General features: G+C 50.5%; 1 protein-coding gene across 4 annotated transcripts in view; it reads left to right on the top strand.

Moving 5' to 3' along the window:
* Positions 1-12,297, top strand: part of ARMC3 (armadillo repeat containing 3) — a 125,495-nt gene that overhangs the window by 45,512 nt on the left and 67,686 nt on the right. For 3 of the 4 annotated variants that reach the window (XM_019532099.1, XM_019532093.1, XM_019532087.1), the window contains exons 6-8: positions 8,444-8,512; positions 8,851-9,026; positions 10,241-10,435. In XM_019532099.1, the coding sequence (XP_019387644.1) occupies positions 8,444-8,512; positions 8,851-9,026; positions 10,241-10,435 (440 nt within the window). The remainder of the gene's footprint in view (positions 1-8,443; positions 8,513-8,850; positions 9,027-10,240; positions 10,436-12,297) is intronic. The other variant, XM_019532108.1, reaches the window with a different exon arrangement.

Genomic DNA, 12,297 nt, shown 5'->3' with positions numbered 1-12,297 from the left:
TCTTTTTAATTGCAGAAAAACACAGATTTGGGGTAATTTAATGAGAGAATTTGAGTTTTTATATCAGAGAATTTGCCATTTTTAAACAGGGAACACGAGGATCTCTGTTAGTGAGGCAAGTGGCAGGACCTGGGCAGAGAAACCTGCCCAGGGCCAGCACTGGGGACCCAGCTGGAGAGCAGATGAGGTGGCAGACCTCCTGGACATTTGTGGCCAGGAGGATATACTTCAACAGTTCAGAACAGGCCACTGCAAGGAGCTGCTGCAGTGACCATACCATAGTTCATGCAGCTGTGCAGTCCCCATCCGGGTCTGGCAGGTATGCAGCCATGGGGGCTGCAGGTCCAAGAGAGCAGATGCAGTCACAGGTGACAGCAGTTCACAGCTGGGCAGTAGCTCCCACTGCCAGACTGCTGCAGTGGGTAGAAGGTTCAGGGACCACTCTAGGTTAGGGCTGCTTTAGCAGTCCAGCTGGCACAATGGGCTAGTGTCCCCAGATACGAAGTGGCTGGGCCTCAGAAGCTCCTGTCTATTTGTAACATTCAAATACCGTGGGCCCTAAGGCCCACCCAGCTAATGAGTAGCCCCTATTGTATGGGGGCTAATGGGCAAATGCTACAACAAAATACTTGGGACAACTAATGAAAAAAATAGGATAGGAGTGTCATGTGGGTCAAACGGCCAAAACATGAAAATAAGTGCGCCTGAGGGGGATATCAAACAGAGCACCCCAGGCTGCACCTACCAGTTCTCAAAGACATCCAAGGAGCCGGAGGATGCTGCCCACTGGTGCTCTGCCTGGAAATGTGCAGAGACAAGTGAAAGTAAAGCAGCCCTGCAGTCTCCAGGCACCTTCCTGTCCAGAGCTTCCTTCCTGGTCAAGTACAGGACCCACTTGGCAAGGGCCATAAGGAAGTTGACCAGGAAGTCCCGGGACTTCGTAGGACCGTAGATGGGGTGACCAAAAACGAAAAGGTTGGGGGTAAAATTTAATTAGAACCGCAAGAGGAGGTGGAGGGGCTGCAGCCTGGTGCACTTGAGGGTCATGTGTGCTATTGTCTCCCTCTGCCCATTAAGCTCACCACATACATGCCCATGGTGACAGCTCCATGGATGATCTGCCAAATGAGGTCCCCAGTGGCTTGTGGGGTGAGGGTGAAGGTCAGACTCAGCCACTGGGGTGCCCCAGCCATGCCTTTCCCGAGCAGGTCCTGCCATTTGGTGTCTCGGCGGGACGTGAAGGCAGCATGATGGACAATGCAGTGTATGAGCATGTAGAGGTGGTGGTGATGGACGGTAGAAAAGCAGACCGGTTTGGTGTCCGCCAGCCTGCTCTGGTGGTAGAGTGGGGAGTGCCGTGAGGCCATGCAAGGCACTGGCCCCAAGACAAACTCTGGTGGGCTGGAGGACACAGGAGGGCAGGGACTGCCACCATGCAGGACCTGGTCAACAAAGGAAAGGGCGTTGAGAGGTAGGACAGATTTCACCTCTTGGACCAGATGGCAGGTTGCAAATGTCATGGGTAGACCCATGCGCCAAGCCAGTGCAGCGGGGTCCACCCACTCCTGCCTGTTGTAGTCCAGGAGGTCTCCAATACGGGTGACACCAGGCAGAATGAACCTGTTGCAGCTGGGGTGCCTCTGCCATCAGCACCTCCAGCTGGGGTTCCAGAGGAGCGACTCGACAAGCAGGGCGGCACCCTGAATGACTGTTGTGGGGGAACTGGCTTCCAGGCCTGGAGGAGGTCCTGATAGAAATCTGGCAGCCCTTGTAGGTCTTGCAGGGAGAAGCCCTGCAGACTAAGGAGCTGCCAGTCATATCAGAGCCCTCAGAAGTGGCAGAGGAAAGTGCAGCCCAGGTGGCCCTATGCTGCATAGCTACTGACACCGTATAGCAGTCGCTGCAGGGCCTGAAGGTGGAATGACAGGACCTGGCTGTGCAGGCAAACCAGGCTCCGGCCACCCTCCTGCAAGGGGAGGCTCAGGACCTCTGCAGTGACCCAGTGCAGTTCCGGCCAGAAAAACTCCAGCGCCCATCTTTGGAGTCCCACCAGGACCTCAGAGAACACAGGTAGGGTGTGTAAGCGGTGCCAGAGCATGGATAGGATCAGCTGGTTCAGCACCACCACTCTCCCATGCAGGGAGAGATATCTCAGGAGCCCTGTCCATGCCTGGAGCCTCTCCACCACCCTTGTCTCCAGCTGTTGCCATTTCTCTGGTGGGGAGGGGTCTGTGGGGGACAGGTAGACCTCCAAGTAGAGCAGTGAGCCCATGCTTCAGCAGATCCCATGGAGTGCGGGTGGGAGTGAGCCCACCTGCCACCATCACCCACTGCCAAAACAGAGCTCTTGGCTCAGTTGACCCAGGCAGAGGAGGCCACTGAGTACAATGCCCAGCAGACCTCTACCTGTGCCAGGTCACCCGAGTCCTGGACTGTGAGGAGTACATCGTCAGCATATGCTGACAGGGCCAGCCACACCACTGGCTCCCGGAGCATCAACCCTGCCACCGGCTTCCTCAGGAGACTGAGGAAGGGCTCCAGGGCCAAGATGTACAGGTGGCCTGACAGCGGGCAGCCTTGACACACCCCTTTTCTGAACGGGATGGGCTCCATCAGGGCTAGGTTGAGCTTGACCAAACACTCTGCAGAGACGTAAAGCACCTGGAGACCCTGCACAAAGTGGGGCCCAAAGCCAAAGGCCCACAGCATGCCTGTGAGGTACCCATGATCCATTCTGTCAAATACCTTCTCCTAGTCCAGGGATAGGAGGGCAAAAGACAGGCCCTCCCAGTGCACTAACTCCAGGAGGTCCTGAACCAGGTACAGGTTGTGATGTTGGAACATCTGGGCACTGCGTACGTCTGGTCGGGATGGGTCACGTCCGTCAGCATGGACCACAGGCACAGCAAGATGGCCTTCGCTGCCACCTTGTAGTCTGTGCAGAGGAGGGACATGGGATGCCAGTTCCTCAGGTCATGGGGATCCCCCTTCTTCAGCAGGAGGGGTAGCATGGCCCTCTGGCAAGACAGGGGAGGTTCCCCACTTACCTCGGATTTGGCCCAGACTGCAGCAAGGTGCAGGCCAAGGATGTCCCAGAAGGCCTGGTAGAACTCCGTGCTCAGCCCGTCAACGCCCGGCGCCTTGTTGCCAGGCATCAGGTGAAGGGTGGCCAAAAACTCAGCCAGAGTGAGAGGAGCTTCCAGTCAGTCCCAGTCACCCACGCTGACCTGCAGAAGTCCCTCCCACAGGGTCTTATAGGTTTTGGTGTCAGTTGGATCCAGGGAGAAGATCTCTTCAGAGAAGGCCTGTGCATAGCACACGTAGATCCATCTGGAGGGGTGCCATCACCCGCCAGAAGGCAGGTGATGTACATCTTGGCCCCCCGCCTCCTCTCCAGGGCATAGAAGTGGGAGCCATCCCTCGAGGGAGCTGGGTGTGCGAGCGGGCAAACGCACCACAGGCGGGGTGGTTGTCCGGAGCATGAAGCTCTCCCCACCTCCCCCGACACTCTCCGTAGAGGGATGGGTTGGTTATGTTGGTGGCCAGGCACCTCTCCAGCTCTAGCACTTCCCGCTTAAGCTGCTCCTAGACCACCTCCCTCTGCCAGATGTACCCTCAAGTGTAGCTGAGGCAAGAAAGCCAGATGCGCACCTTCCTCACATCTGACCATCTGTGTTCCAAAGGGAAAGCTGCCCATTGCTCCCTCCAGGCCAGCCAGAACTCCTGGAAGGCCTCCCTGAAGCCCACATCCTCCAGCAGACTGACATCAAAATAGTGAAGGCAGGGGGGTCAGTAGAGTGACAGGCATGCCAAACATCCACTGATGGATGGACTGCAGGGAGTAGTCCATCAGGATCTCCCCAAGGATGCCCATGGTGGTCTGGTTCTGCTCCCTGCCCAACCGGTCTTGCTCATCTAGGGTGATGTTAAAGTCCCCACCAAGGACCAGGCAATTGTGAGGGTGCCAGTGTATGTGGCTGCCTGGTGGAAAAAAACCACCAACACCAGGTTCCTCACAGGCATGTACACATTCAGGACCAGCCCCTGCACCTGGACCCAGAGATGCAGTAGGCAGCCCAGCACCACCTCAACATCCTGGAAAACCTCCGGCTGCATGTCTGGGGAGAACAGGGTGGCTACCCTGCAAGAGGTGGCTAAGAGGGGACTAAAAAGACCCTGCCTCCCCACTCTAGCTGCCAATTAGGATCATCAGTTGGAGTCATCAAGGTCCCTTTAAGAATACCACAGGGTACCCTCCCTTCTGAAGGAAGGAGAGTGCCCGGCATCTCCAGAGACCCTTCCTGCAGCCATGGATGTTGAAGATTGCAATCTTAAATGACCTCATGGCTGGAGGTGGCGGGGGTGGGTGGGGAGTAGACGGTTCAGCAGGGGCCTTGCGCATCTCATTGCCCAGTGTAGGGTCTGCTGGCTCTTGCAGTACCGTGCCATTAGTATAGAGGGTGTCTACAGAACTGCAGGCCTGCCTGTAGATCCAGGCATTGCAGCTTTTGGGCCCCTTGCCTTCGTCTGCCAGCACCCTCACAAGGATGCTGTCAAAATCTCCCCAGTGGTCCAAGGCAAGCTGTACCTTGCTGGCAGATCAGCAGGTATAGTCACGGTCAAGAAATGCAAGTAGCTCACCCCTGGGGACTGCTGGGACTGAGATGTCTGCAGGGTCCATGGAGCCTGTTGGTTCTCAGGTGTCCTCCTTTGAGTCCTGGGGCACCATCTGAATCCCCTGGTCCGCTAAGACCCTGGACTCTGGCTAGGAGTTCTGCAGCCCCTTGGGACAGGGGTGGGGGTGCAGCTCCTTCATAAGATGGTGGGGTAGAGCTGAAACCCTAGGGGTCTGTGCAGGGTCCCCAACAAGAGCAGCCTGTTGATTAGGGGACCTCACCATGACTCCCTCTGTTGCAGGACTATGGGGCAGGCTGGAGGTGAGGATTCTCTGGGAGAGGAAGGCAAGAGACCCATCAGGCACCAGGTTGGCCTCAGCTCTGCCTTGGGGTCCTGGGAAAGGGCACCTCCTCCCTCAGGACTCACTGGGGTGAGTCCCAGGGCCTCTGTATCCCCCAGATCAGAGGGAGACAGCTCTACTGCTGGGCCTTCCTTTGGGTAGGCCTCAGCCTCAGCACCTGTGGTCTCAGGGGGTAGGCCCTGGTCAGCAGAATTAAGGGCTTCCTTCATGGGTGCCTGTTTGGGACAGTGTAGCAACCCTGAAACCTCCTCCACGGGGATCACCCATTTGATCTTTCCTAGCGTTGGGGTGTCAGGCACAGCTGGGGAGGTCCCCAGAGGCTGGGCCACTCCTTCCCCCTGGGTGGTGGTCTTGGGATGTGGAGAGGAGTCCTCCACATCAGAGGGCTGTCTTGCCTTTGCGCCTGGAGTGGACCTGCACTCACTCAGCCAAGGGGTGATCCTCAGGTGAATAGGCTCCAGTAGGAGAAGGTGAGGGTGAAGGGGTGGGGCAGCTATGATGAGGGCATGACTAGGGGCAGGAGGGTCCTTCTTCCTGTCTCCCCTTGGTTGCCGCTGCCCTCCCCAAGACTCTGCCAAACTTGGTTGGGGGGTGGGGTCCCTTGAGCTCACAGCAGGGCTTGTAGATGTGACTGGAGTGCCAAGGGGGCCTGAGGTGGGAGGGGTGCTAGTGGTAGGGGCACTCCTCTTGGCAGTGGGACCCATGGATGCCCTCCCCACCTGGCCTATGGGGCACTCATGATACAAGTGCCCCGGGGCATGGCACTGGAATCACTACAGGTCCCCCATTGTATAGAAAGTCCTAACCAGAGCCCCCTGAAAAGGAACTGCCAGGCCCCACTCAGCCTCCAGCCGTGCTCCCATCACCAGCTGGATCATAACCTGGTGACAGAGAGCATGCAGGAAAAAAAACCAGGAGGGCTATGCTTTGAGAATGTGGGGGGGAGGTGGAACACACAAGGGCTGGGGAAACTCGAGCTGGCTTACTCAGCCACACAGCAAACACCAGGGCAGAGTAAGTGGACCACACAAGGGCAAGAATAGACAGAGAAGGCTTGTGAGGCAGATGTAAGAGATGGCAAGAGCAGTGGAGGGGCTTTGTTTGTTGAAGATCTGTCTAGGAGCCCCTCAGGCCTTCAGTCAGGTGTAGGCAGGAAGACAAAGGAGGATCAGATGCAGTGAGGTAGCTGTGGGGGAAGGCAGGAGCAGTCAGCCAATTTGGGAGTAATCCCAGTGCAGGTGTGGTGTTAGGTGGTGCAGCAGGGAATCTCCCTCTCCCGAGAAGGGGCAGCAGCAGAACAACAGCAGTGGCAGCAGCAGCAGTGATGGTAGGAACCATCCAATTCAGCCACTCAGCGTGTGCTTCTGGTGGAAGTGGAGGTGAAGGTGGGGGTTGGCCTGGCTCCAGCAGTGATGGTGCAGAAGGGGTCCACAGGCAGTGCAAGCTCCTTCCTCAGGCTTTTCCCTTATTGTGGCTTGGCAGCAGACTGGGCAGCAGGCCAGAACAAGGGTGCAGAAGCTGGGGTGCAGTGGGCCTCTTACTGAGGTGGGGCAGTGGCAGCAGCAGCAGCAGTAGAAGCCCAAGTCAGAAAGGGGCCATCTTACTGCCAAAAGCTCTGAGACCAAGCTAGCAGCTAGCAGTACCCAGAAGTAGGAGGAGAAGGGCTATCTTCTCCCCAGAAGCTCCTGGGAACTAAGCTTGCAGCAACCAGCAACACCAACAGAAACATCAGCAGCAGCCTGGGATAGAAAGGGGCATGGCTAGCTTCCAGAGGCTCCTCCCCCAGAAGCTCCTGAGGGCAAGTGGCCTTAGGCTGCTCACCAGGGCAGCTTTTTATACTGCTGGGGCCAGCACCTGTGCTGAAGATCTGGGAGGAGCCGTGCAGGGTCAGTTTCCCCAAATGGGACAATTTGCCCCACACCAAAGTGTATCCTCAGACATGTGTGCCTCAGCACAAATCTCTAGCACATATTTGTGCTGCTGCTATCTGAGCTGCTGCCAGTACATGTGCCTGCATGTGTGGATATTTGGTTCCATAGGGACAAGCAGCAGTGGTGCACCTTGCACTGCTGCTACTTGTCCCTGGGGAATGCCCATGACACGTGTGCTTTGGTGCGTGGCAAGTTGCCCCAGGTGGGGCACTGAGCTGGCCCCAGCAGCCTTACCTGGGGTCCTGAGGGGCTCCCAGGGCTGCAGTCATGGCAATTCTGCCATGCAAAGCCTGGCTGGCAGCCACAGGGTGGCCCTGGGTAGCCTGGCTCCACTTTTCAGCAGTGTGCACTGGCCGAGACTGCGTTGCACCAGTTTTTTCCCCTGCAGTTTTTTTTTTACCCCTGGGTATCCGGGGGGTCAAAAAAACCTGCAGAACCCCCAGTGCAGCACACACTTGGGGGCAGTGTGCCATGCAATGCAGAGAACACTGGACTGTATGGTATGTGGCTCTGCAGACAAGTTTGCAGACCACATACCACATGACCATGCTTGTCTGGATGTGCCCAGGGTGATTATATTTGGCTACAGGGCAAAATAAAATCTGAAACTGTGTTTAAGTGCCAAAATATACAGTTAGGTGGTTGCACATATGCCATTTAGGCATGTAAAGTAAATTTATCCCTGGTCTCCTGTTGACAGTGCTTGTGTTAAGCAAATGGCAACAATAATTAAGTCTATTATATGTAGTCTTTATCATGCTTTTAACAATACCCACCTATTTTACATTTGAGATTTGCAATGTGTGTTGTGAACAGAAAATTAGAAAATGATGGCTTTATGAAACAAATCATTCAAAGATTATTTTTAGTACAATAAAAATACTTAATCTCTGCAAAAGTGTTTCAAGACGTTGGCATTTCATGTTTGCCATCCAAGTCTTTGCAATGATTAGTGGGTTTGATAAGTTGTTAAAAAAATCATTTTCAATGAAATACTGATGGCATTTTTGGATGCTTTTTGTAAATCAATATGATGTCATAGAGGGGCCAGCAACCTTTTGCTGGCACAGGCTGGAGCTTGTGATCCGGATATCACTGTAAGGTGACATGTTTCCATCCTTCTCTGCTTCCCCCCACCATCTGAGCCACCAGCTGCCAGATACCTGGCCCCTCTGCAACAAGGATGAACTCAGATGCTGTGGAGCAGCAGAGGGGAGTGCTGTGGAAGGGTGGGCAGCATAGCAGAGTTCTATGACACTGATTCTCTGTGCTGGATCTGGTATCTGTGGGCTGGATCAGACTTCTTTACAGGCTGAATCTGGGCCACAGACTTAGGTTGCCAGTTTTAGGTTCTGTGCCCATCACCATTCCACTGTGAGGCTTTCCAGCTCAGTCAATTTCTTAGGTTTAGGGATTCACATTAAGTAGCCTCATTAGGGTTTTACTTAGTTTTTCATTTTCAGAAGCAGCTCTGTTTATGTGTTCTGTTGATTTAACCAGACAAAAAGCTTCATATTTATGTTTTTCATTGTAGGTGATGTCAAGAAATTATTAAGAGAGCTAGATGTCACAAATTCACTCATAGCTCGGTTGGTGCCAGAAGGTAACTTGCAATGACACTTCTTTGTACAAAAATACTGTCAGAAGTAATTTCTTGTTGCCATTTGATCAGGCAATTTAATAGAAAGCTTCCTTGTAAGTTATGATTTGTCATAACACGTTTTAGATAAGTGATTGACCTTGTGCTTTTATAGACACAGCTCAATTATTCACTGAGTAGTATGGCATGTTATGTAGATTAAATAGCAGATTTATAGAAAAGTCAGATAAGATTAACAGCAAATGTTATTGACTTTCAAATAATATTTTAAATGGTTGGATGAATGAACATGTACCATGCTATATAAAATCTAACTGAACTACTTTATTTTCACCCTGTAGAAGATGTTATCATCCATGAATTTGCTAGTCTTTGTCTAGCACGTATGGCAGTTGAATATACCAGTAAAGTACAAATATTTGAGCAAGGTGGGTTAGAACCACTTATCAGACTGCTAAGTAGCCCTGATCCTGATGTTAAAAAAAACTCTGTTGAATGCATCTATCGCTTGGTCCAGGTAAAACATTATTTTAAATTTCCCTATGGAGATTGATCATGTTTTTTCTTCTAATAAATAGACTTAATTGATTTATTTAAAGAATTTAAAACTCAAAGCACATAATTCTTATTCTGGCTACACTTTTCCATTAAAATAACTTAGTTGACCTTGGTGCAGTTTTTTCTTGTATTATAGAAGCATGAGATCTCTATCAAACCCCCAAATGTTAAAAAAAATGCAAATCCCTTTTCTAATTTGAAAGATTTTAGCTGAAAATTGAGGGTTATAGAACATCCTTCTTAAGCTCTGAACAAAACTGCACAGATGAAGTAATTAAAATTTGTATCTTGCCTGGTTCTGGCCAACAAGCTCTTATAGTTAGGGATTGAACTTCTTTCCAACTGTAGGTAAATAATGTTGGCACCTACTTTCCGGAATTGGAAGGAGAGTATTATCACTGGCTACTTGGTCACAATCACTGCTAATGTCACCCATACGCTGCTTAGCAAAAGAATGGTGCATTTGTATAGTAGTTCTTTTCAGAGGCTTAAGTGAATCAGTTCAATAATGAATTCAATTCATGAGGCTATCTTTTTTGGGGCATCAGAGCATGTCTTTATTCTGAATCACATTTTACTGTTTCTCTTCTCTTGCTATCTGGTTGGCTTTGTTGTAGGGTATATCTGGATAACTGCACCTGGTGCTTGCTTAAAGTGATAAGGAGAAATCATATGCTGCACATGTGCAATGTGCTATTTTAACCAATTGTAACTTCTTTGTTTCTTAACCATGTTTAATATGATTTAGCATGGAGTCTCATCAAGCAATATGTGAATGTGTGTATATATAAATGTATACATACAAAATCATAAATATAAACAATCTGTTTTAAGTTTTCAAAGCATGGAAAAGAGATGAAACAGGGCAGATACTCTGAAGTGTAAAAAACCTATTTTCACATTAAAATAATTAAAAATGATCAAACTAATTTTTATCATACTTTCCCAAAAATCCACACATGAGTTATAATGAACACAAGTGTTTTCAGCTTATTTTCCCCGCTTTATATGCTAACAATAAGATCTTAGAATGAGTCTATCCTCAGCCATAATGGGGCAATATAATGAATACTTTAGTTACAAAATTGTTTGAAATTTTTTAGCATTGTTTTGGAATATTTTATTCCATATCCACTCTTACTTACATTGTTACAATTTGGTATTTTACTACAGGATTTTCAAAGTCGTGCTGCAGTTCGTGAGCTAAATGTGATTCCTCCTTTGCTGGAACTGCTGAAATCTGAATATCCAGTTATTCAGCTATTAGCACTCAAAACACTGGGTGTAATTAGCAATGATAAAGAAACCAGGATAATACTGAGAGAAAATCAAGGATTAGAACATCTTTTTAAGATACTAGAAACTAAGGTATAATTTACTGGAAATATTCATTCAACTATAAAAAAATCATGAAAAAGTGGGTGTCAAATATTTTCTATCGAAACTTCACCCACAGAAAATTCCAACTAAGAGAAAGAAACATCATTGTCTTAAGTCTGTAATTGAGGGGAATAATATATTTTTTTAAAAAGTGGTAGTAGCATGTTTTATTGTATTGTTCTATTTGATGCTATCAGGGAAATGACAAGTTTAGAGAATAAATCAACTTCAGAGGATTGTATCTTTATGCTATCCCTGTGAAAAGGCAAACAAAATACTTTATTTTCTCTGAATTTTCTGGGCATGTCCACACATGCAAGCACGCGTGCTTGCAGCAGCTCAAATAGAAGCGGTCCAAATTTGAGCCAGGGCTTTTTGCTTCAGTGTACGTGCTCGGACATGCACTTTGGTGTGGAGCAAATTGTGCCACTTGGGGCAAAATAACCCTGCCTGGCTCCTCCCGGACCTTCAGCCAGGGGGAGCTAGAGACCCAGGGCCAGTACCTGTGCTGTCCCCAGCAGTATAAAAAGCTGCCCTGTCCTGGCCCCAGCAGTATAAAAATCTGCCCTGGCAAGTAGCTCAGGGCTACTAGCTCTCAGGAGCTTCTGGGGCCCAGCCAATTGGTACCTGGGGACACTACCCCTTGTGCCAGCTAGATTGCTGAAGCAGCCATGAGAGTTCCCTGCACCCTCTACCCACTGCAGCAGTCTGGCAGTGGGGGCTGCTGCCTGGCTGTGACCTGCTGTGCACCTGCCAGACTTGGATAGGGACTGCAGAGCCAGTAGAGGTGTCTGCCCCTTTGGGCCAGCTGCCAGTGGACTGTGGTTGCAGGGTTGGCCTCTGTATGGCACTACTGCCATGTGTGTCCCCTGCCCAGGCACCTGTTCCGGGTGTGGTGGCCTGCTGTGAACTAACTGTCAAAGCATATCCTCCTGGCCCCATTTGGCCACGAGGTCAGCCACAGTCAGCTGGGTCCAAGGTGCCAGCTCTGAACAGACAGGGTCCTGACACTGGCCTTCCCAGCAGGAATTCTGGTGTTCCCTATTCATAGTTTCATAGTAGCTAGGGTCAGGAGGAACCTGAACAGATCATCTAGCCTGACCCCCTGCCACAGGCAGGAATGAATTCTGGGTTCACAAGACCCCAGACAGGTGATCATCCAACCTCCTCTTCAGTTTGCCCAAGGTAGGGGCGAAGACCACTTCCCTGGAAGTTGGTTCCAGATTTTGGCCATCATAACTGTAAAATGTTGCCTTCCGATCTCGAACCTAAACCTATTCTCCATCAGCTTATTACCATTATTCCTTGTCATCCCAGGTGGTGCCGGGGACATACCCTGGAAAACTTAAAAATCCCTGATAAAAAAAAAATCCCAACGTCACTCTGTAAAACACCCTCAAATCCATGTTGCTCTACAAGTAAAATAAAAGACCACTATAATGAGAGAGAGAAAACAAGACAGGGACAGCAATCAGTTGGACAATATTTTATTGATATATCTACAGTGGTAAAGCAAGTCTCTTATCATAATAATTAAGTGAACGCTAAATACATGTTTCATGAATTCATGAATACACGTTTTGCTGCACTCCCACAAGTAGATGGCCCCCACAGAAGGGGTTTGACCCCCCAACAGGGGGTTCAACCCCCAAACAAGTGGTACAGCCCCCAAACAAGGGGTTCAGCCCCCCAACAGAGGTTCAGCCCCAAACAAGGGATTCAGCCTCCTAACAGGGGGTTCAGCCCCCCACACAAGGGGTATGTCCCCCAATGGGGGCCAAATGGCCCCCACAGGGGCTACCACCCCCCTTCATGGCCCACATGCCCCCCCAACTGCTATCCCCCCGGCC

Source organism: Crocodylus porosus, unplaced genomic scaffold (genome assembly GCF_001723895.1).
Source record: "Crocodylus porosus isolate Cpor-Errol unplaced genomic scaffold, CroPor_comp1, whole genome shotgun sequence".
Taxonomy (NCBI): Eukaryota; Metazoa; Chordata; order Crocodylia; family Crocodylidae; genus Crocodylus; species Crocodylus porosus.
This window is presented reverse-complemented; position numbering and strand designations above follow the sequence as displayed.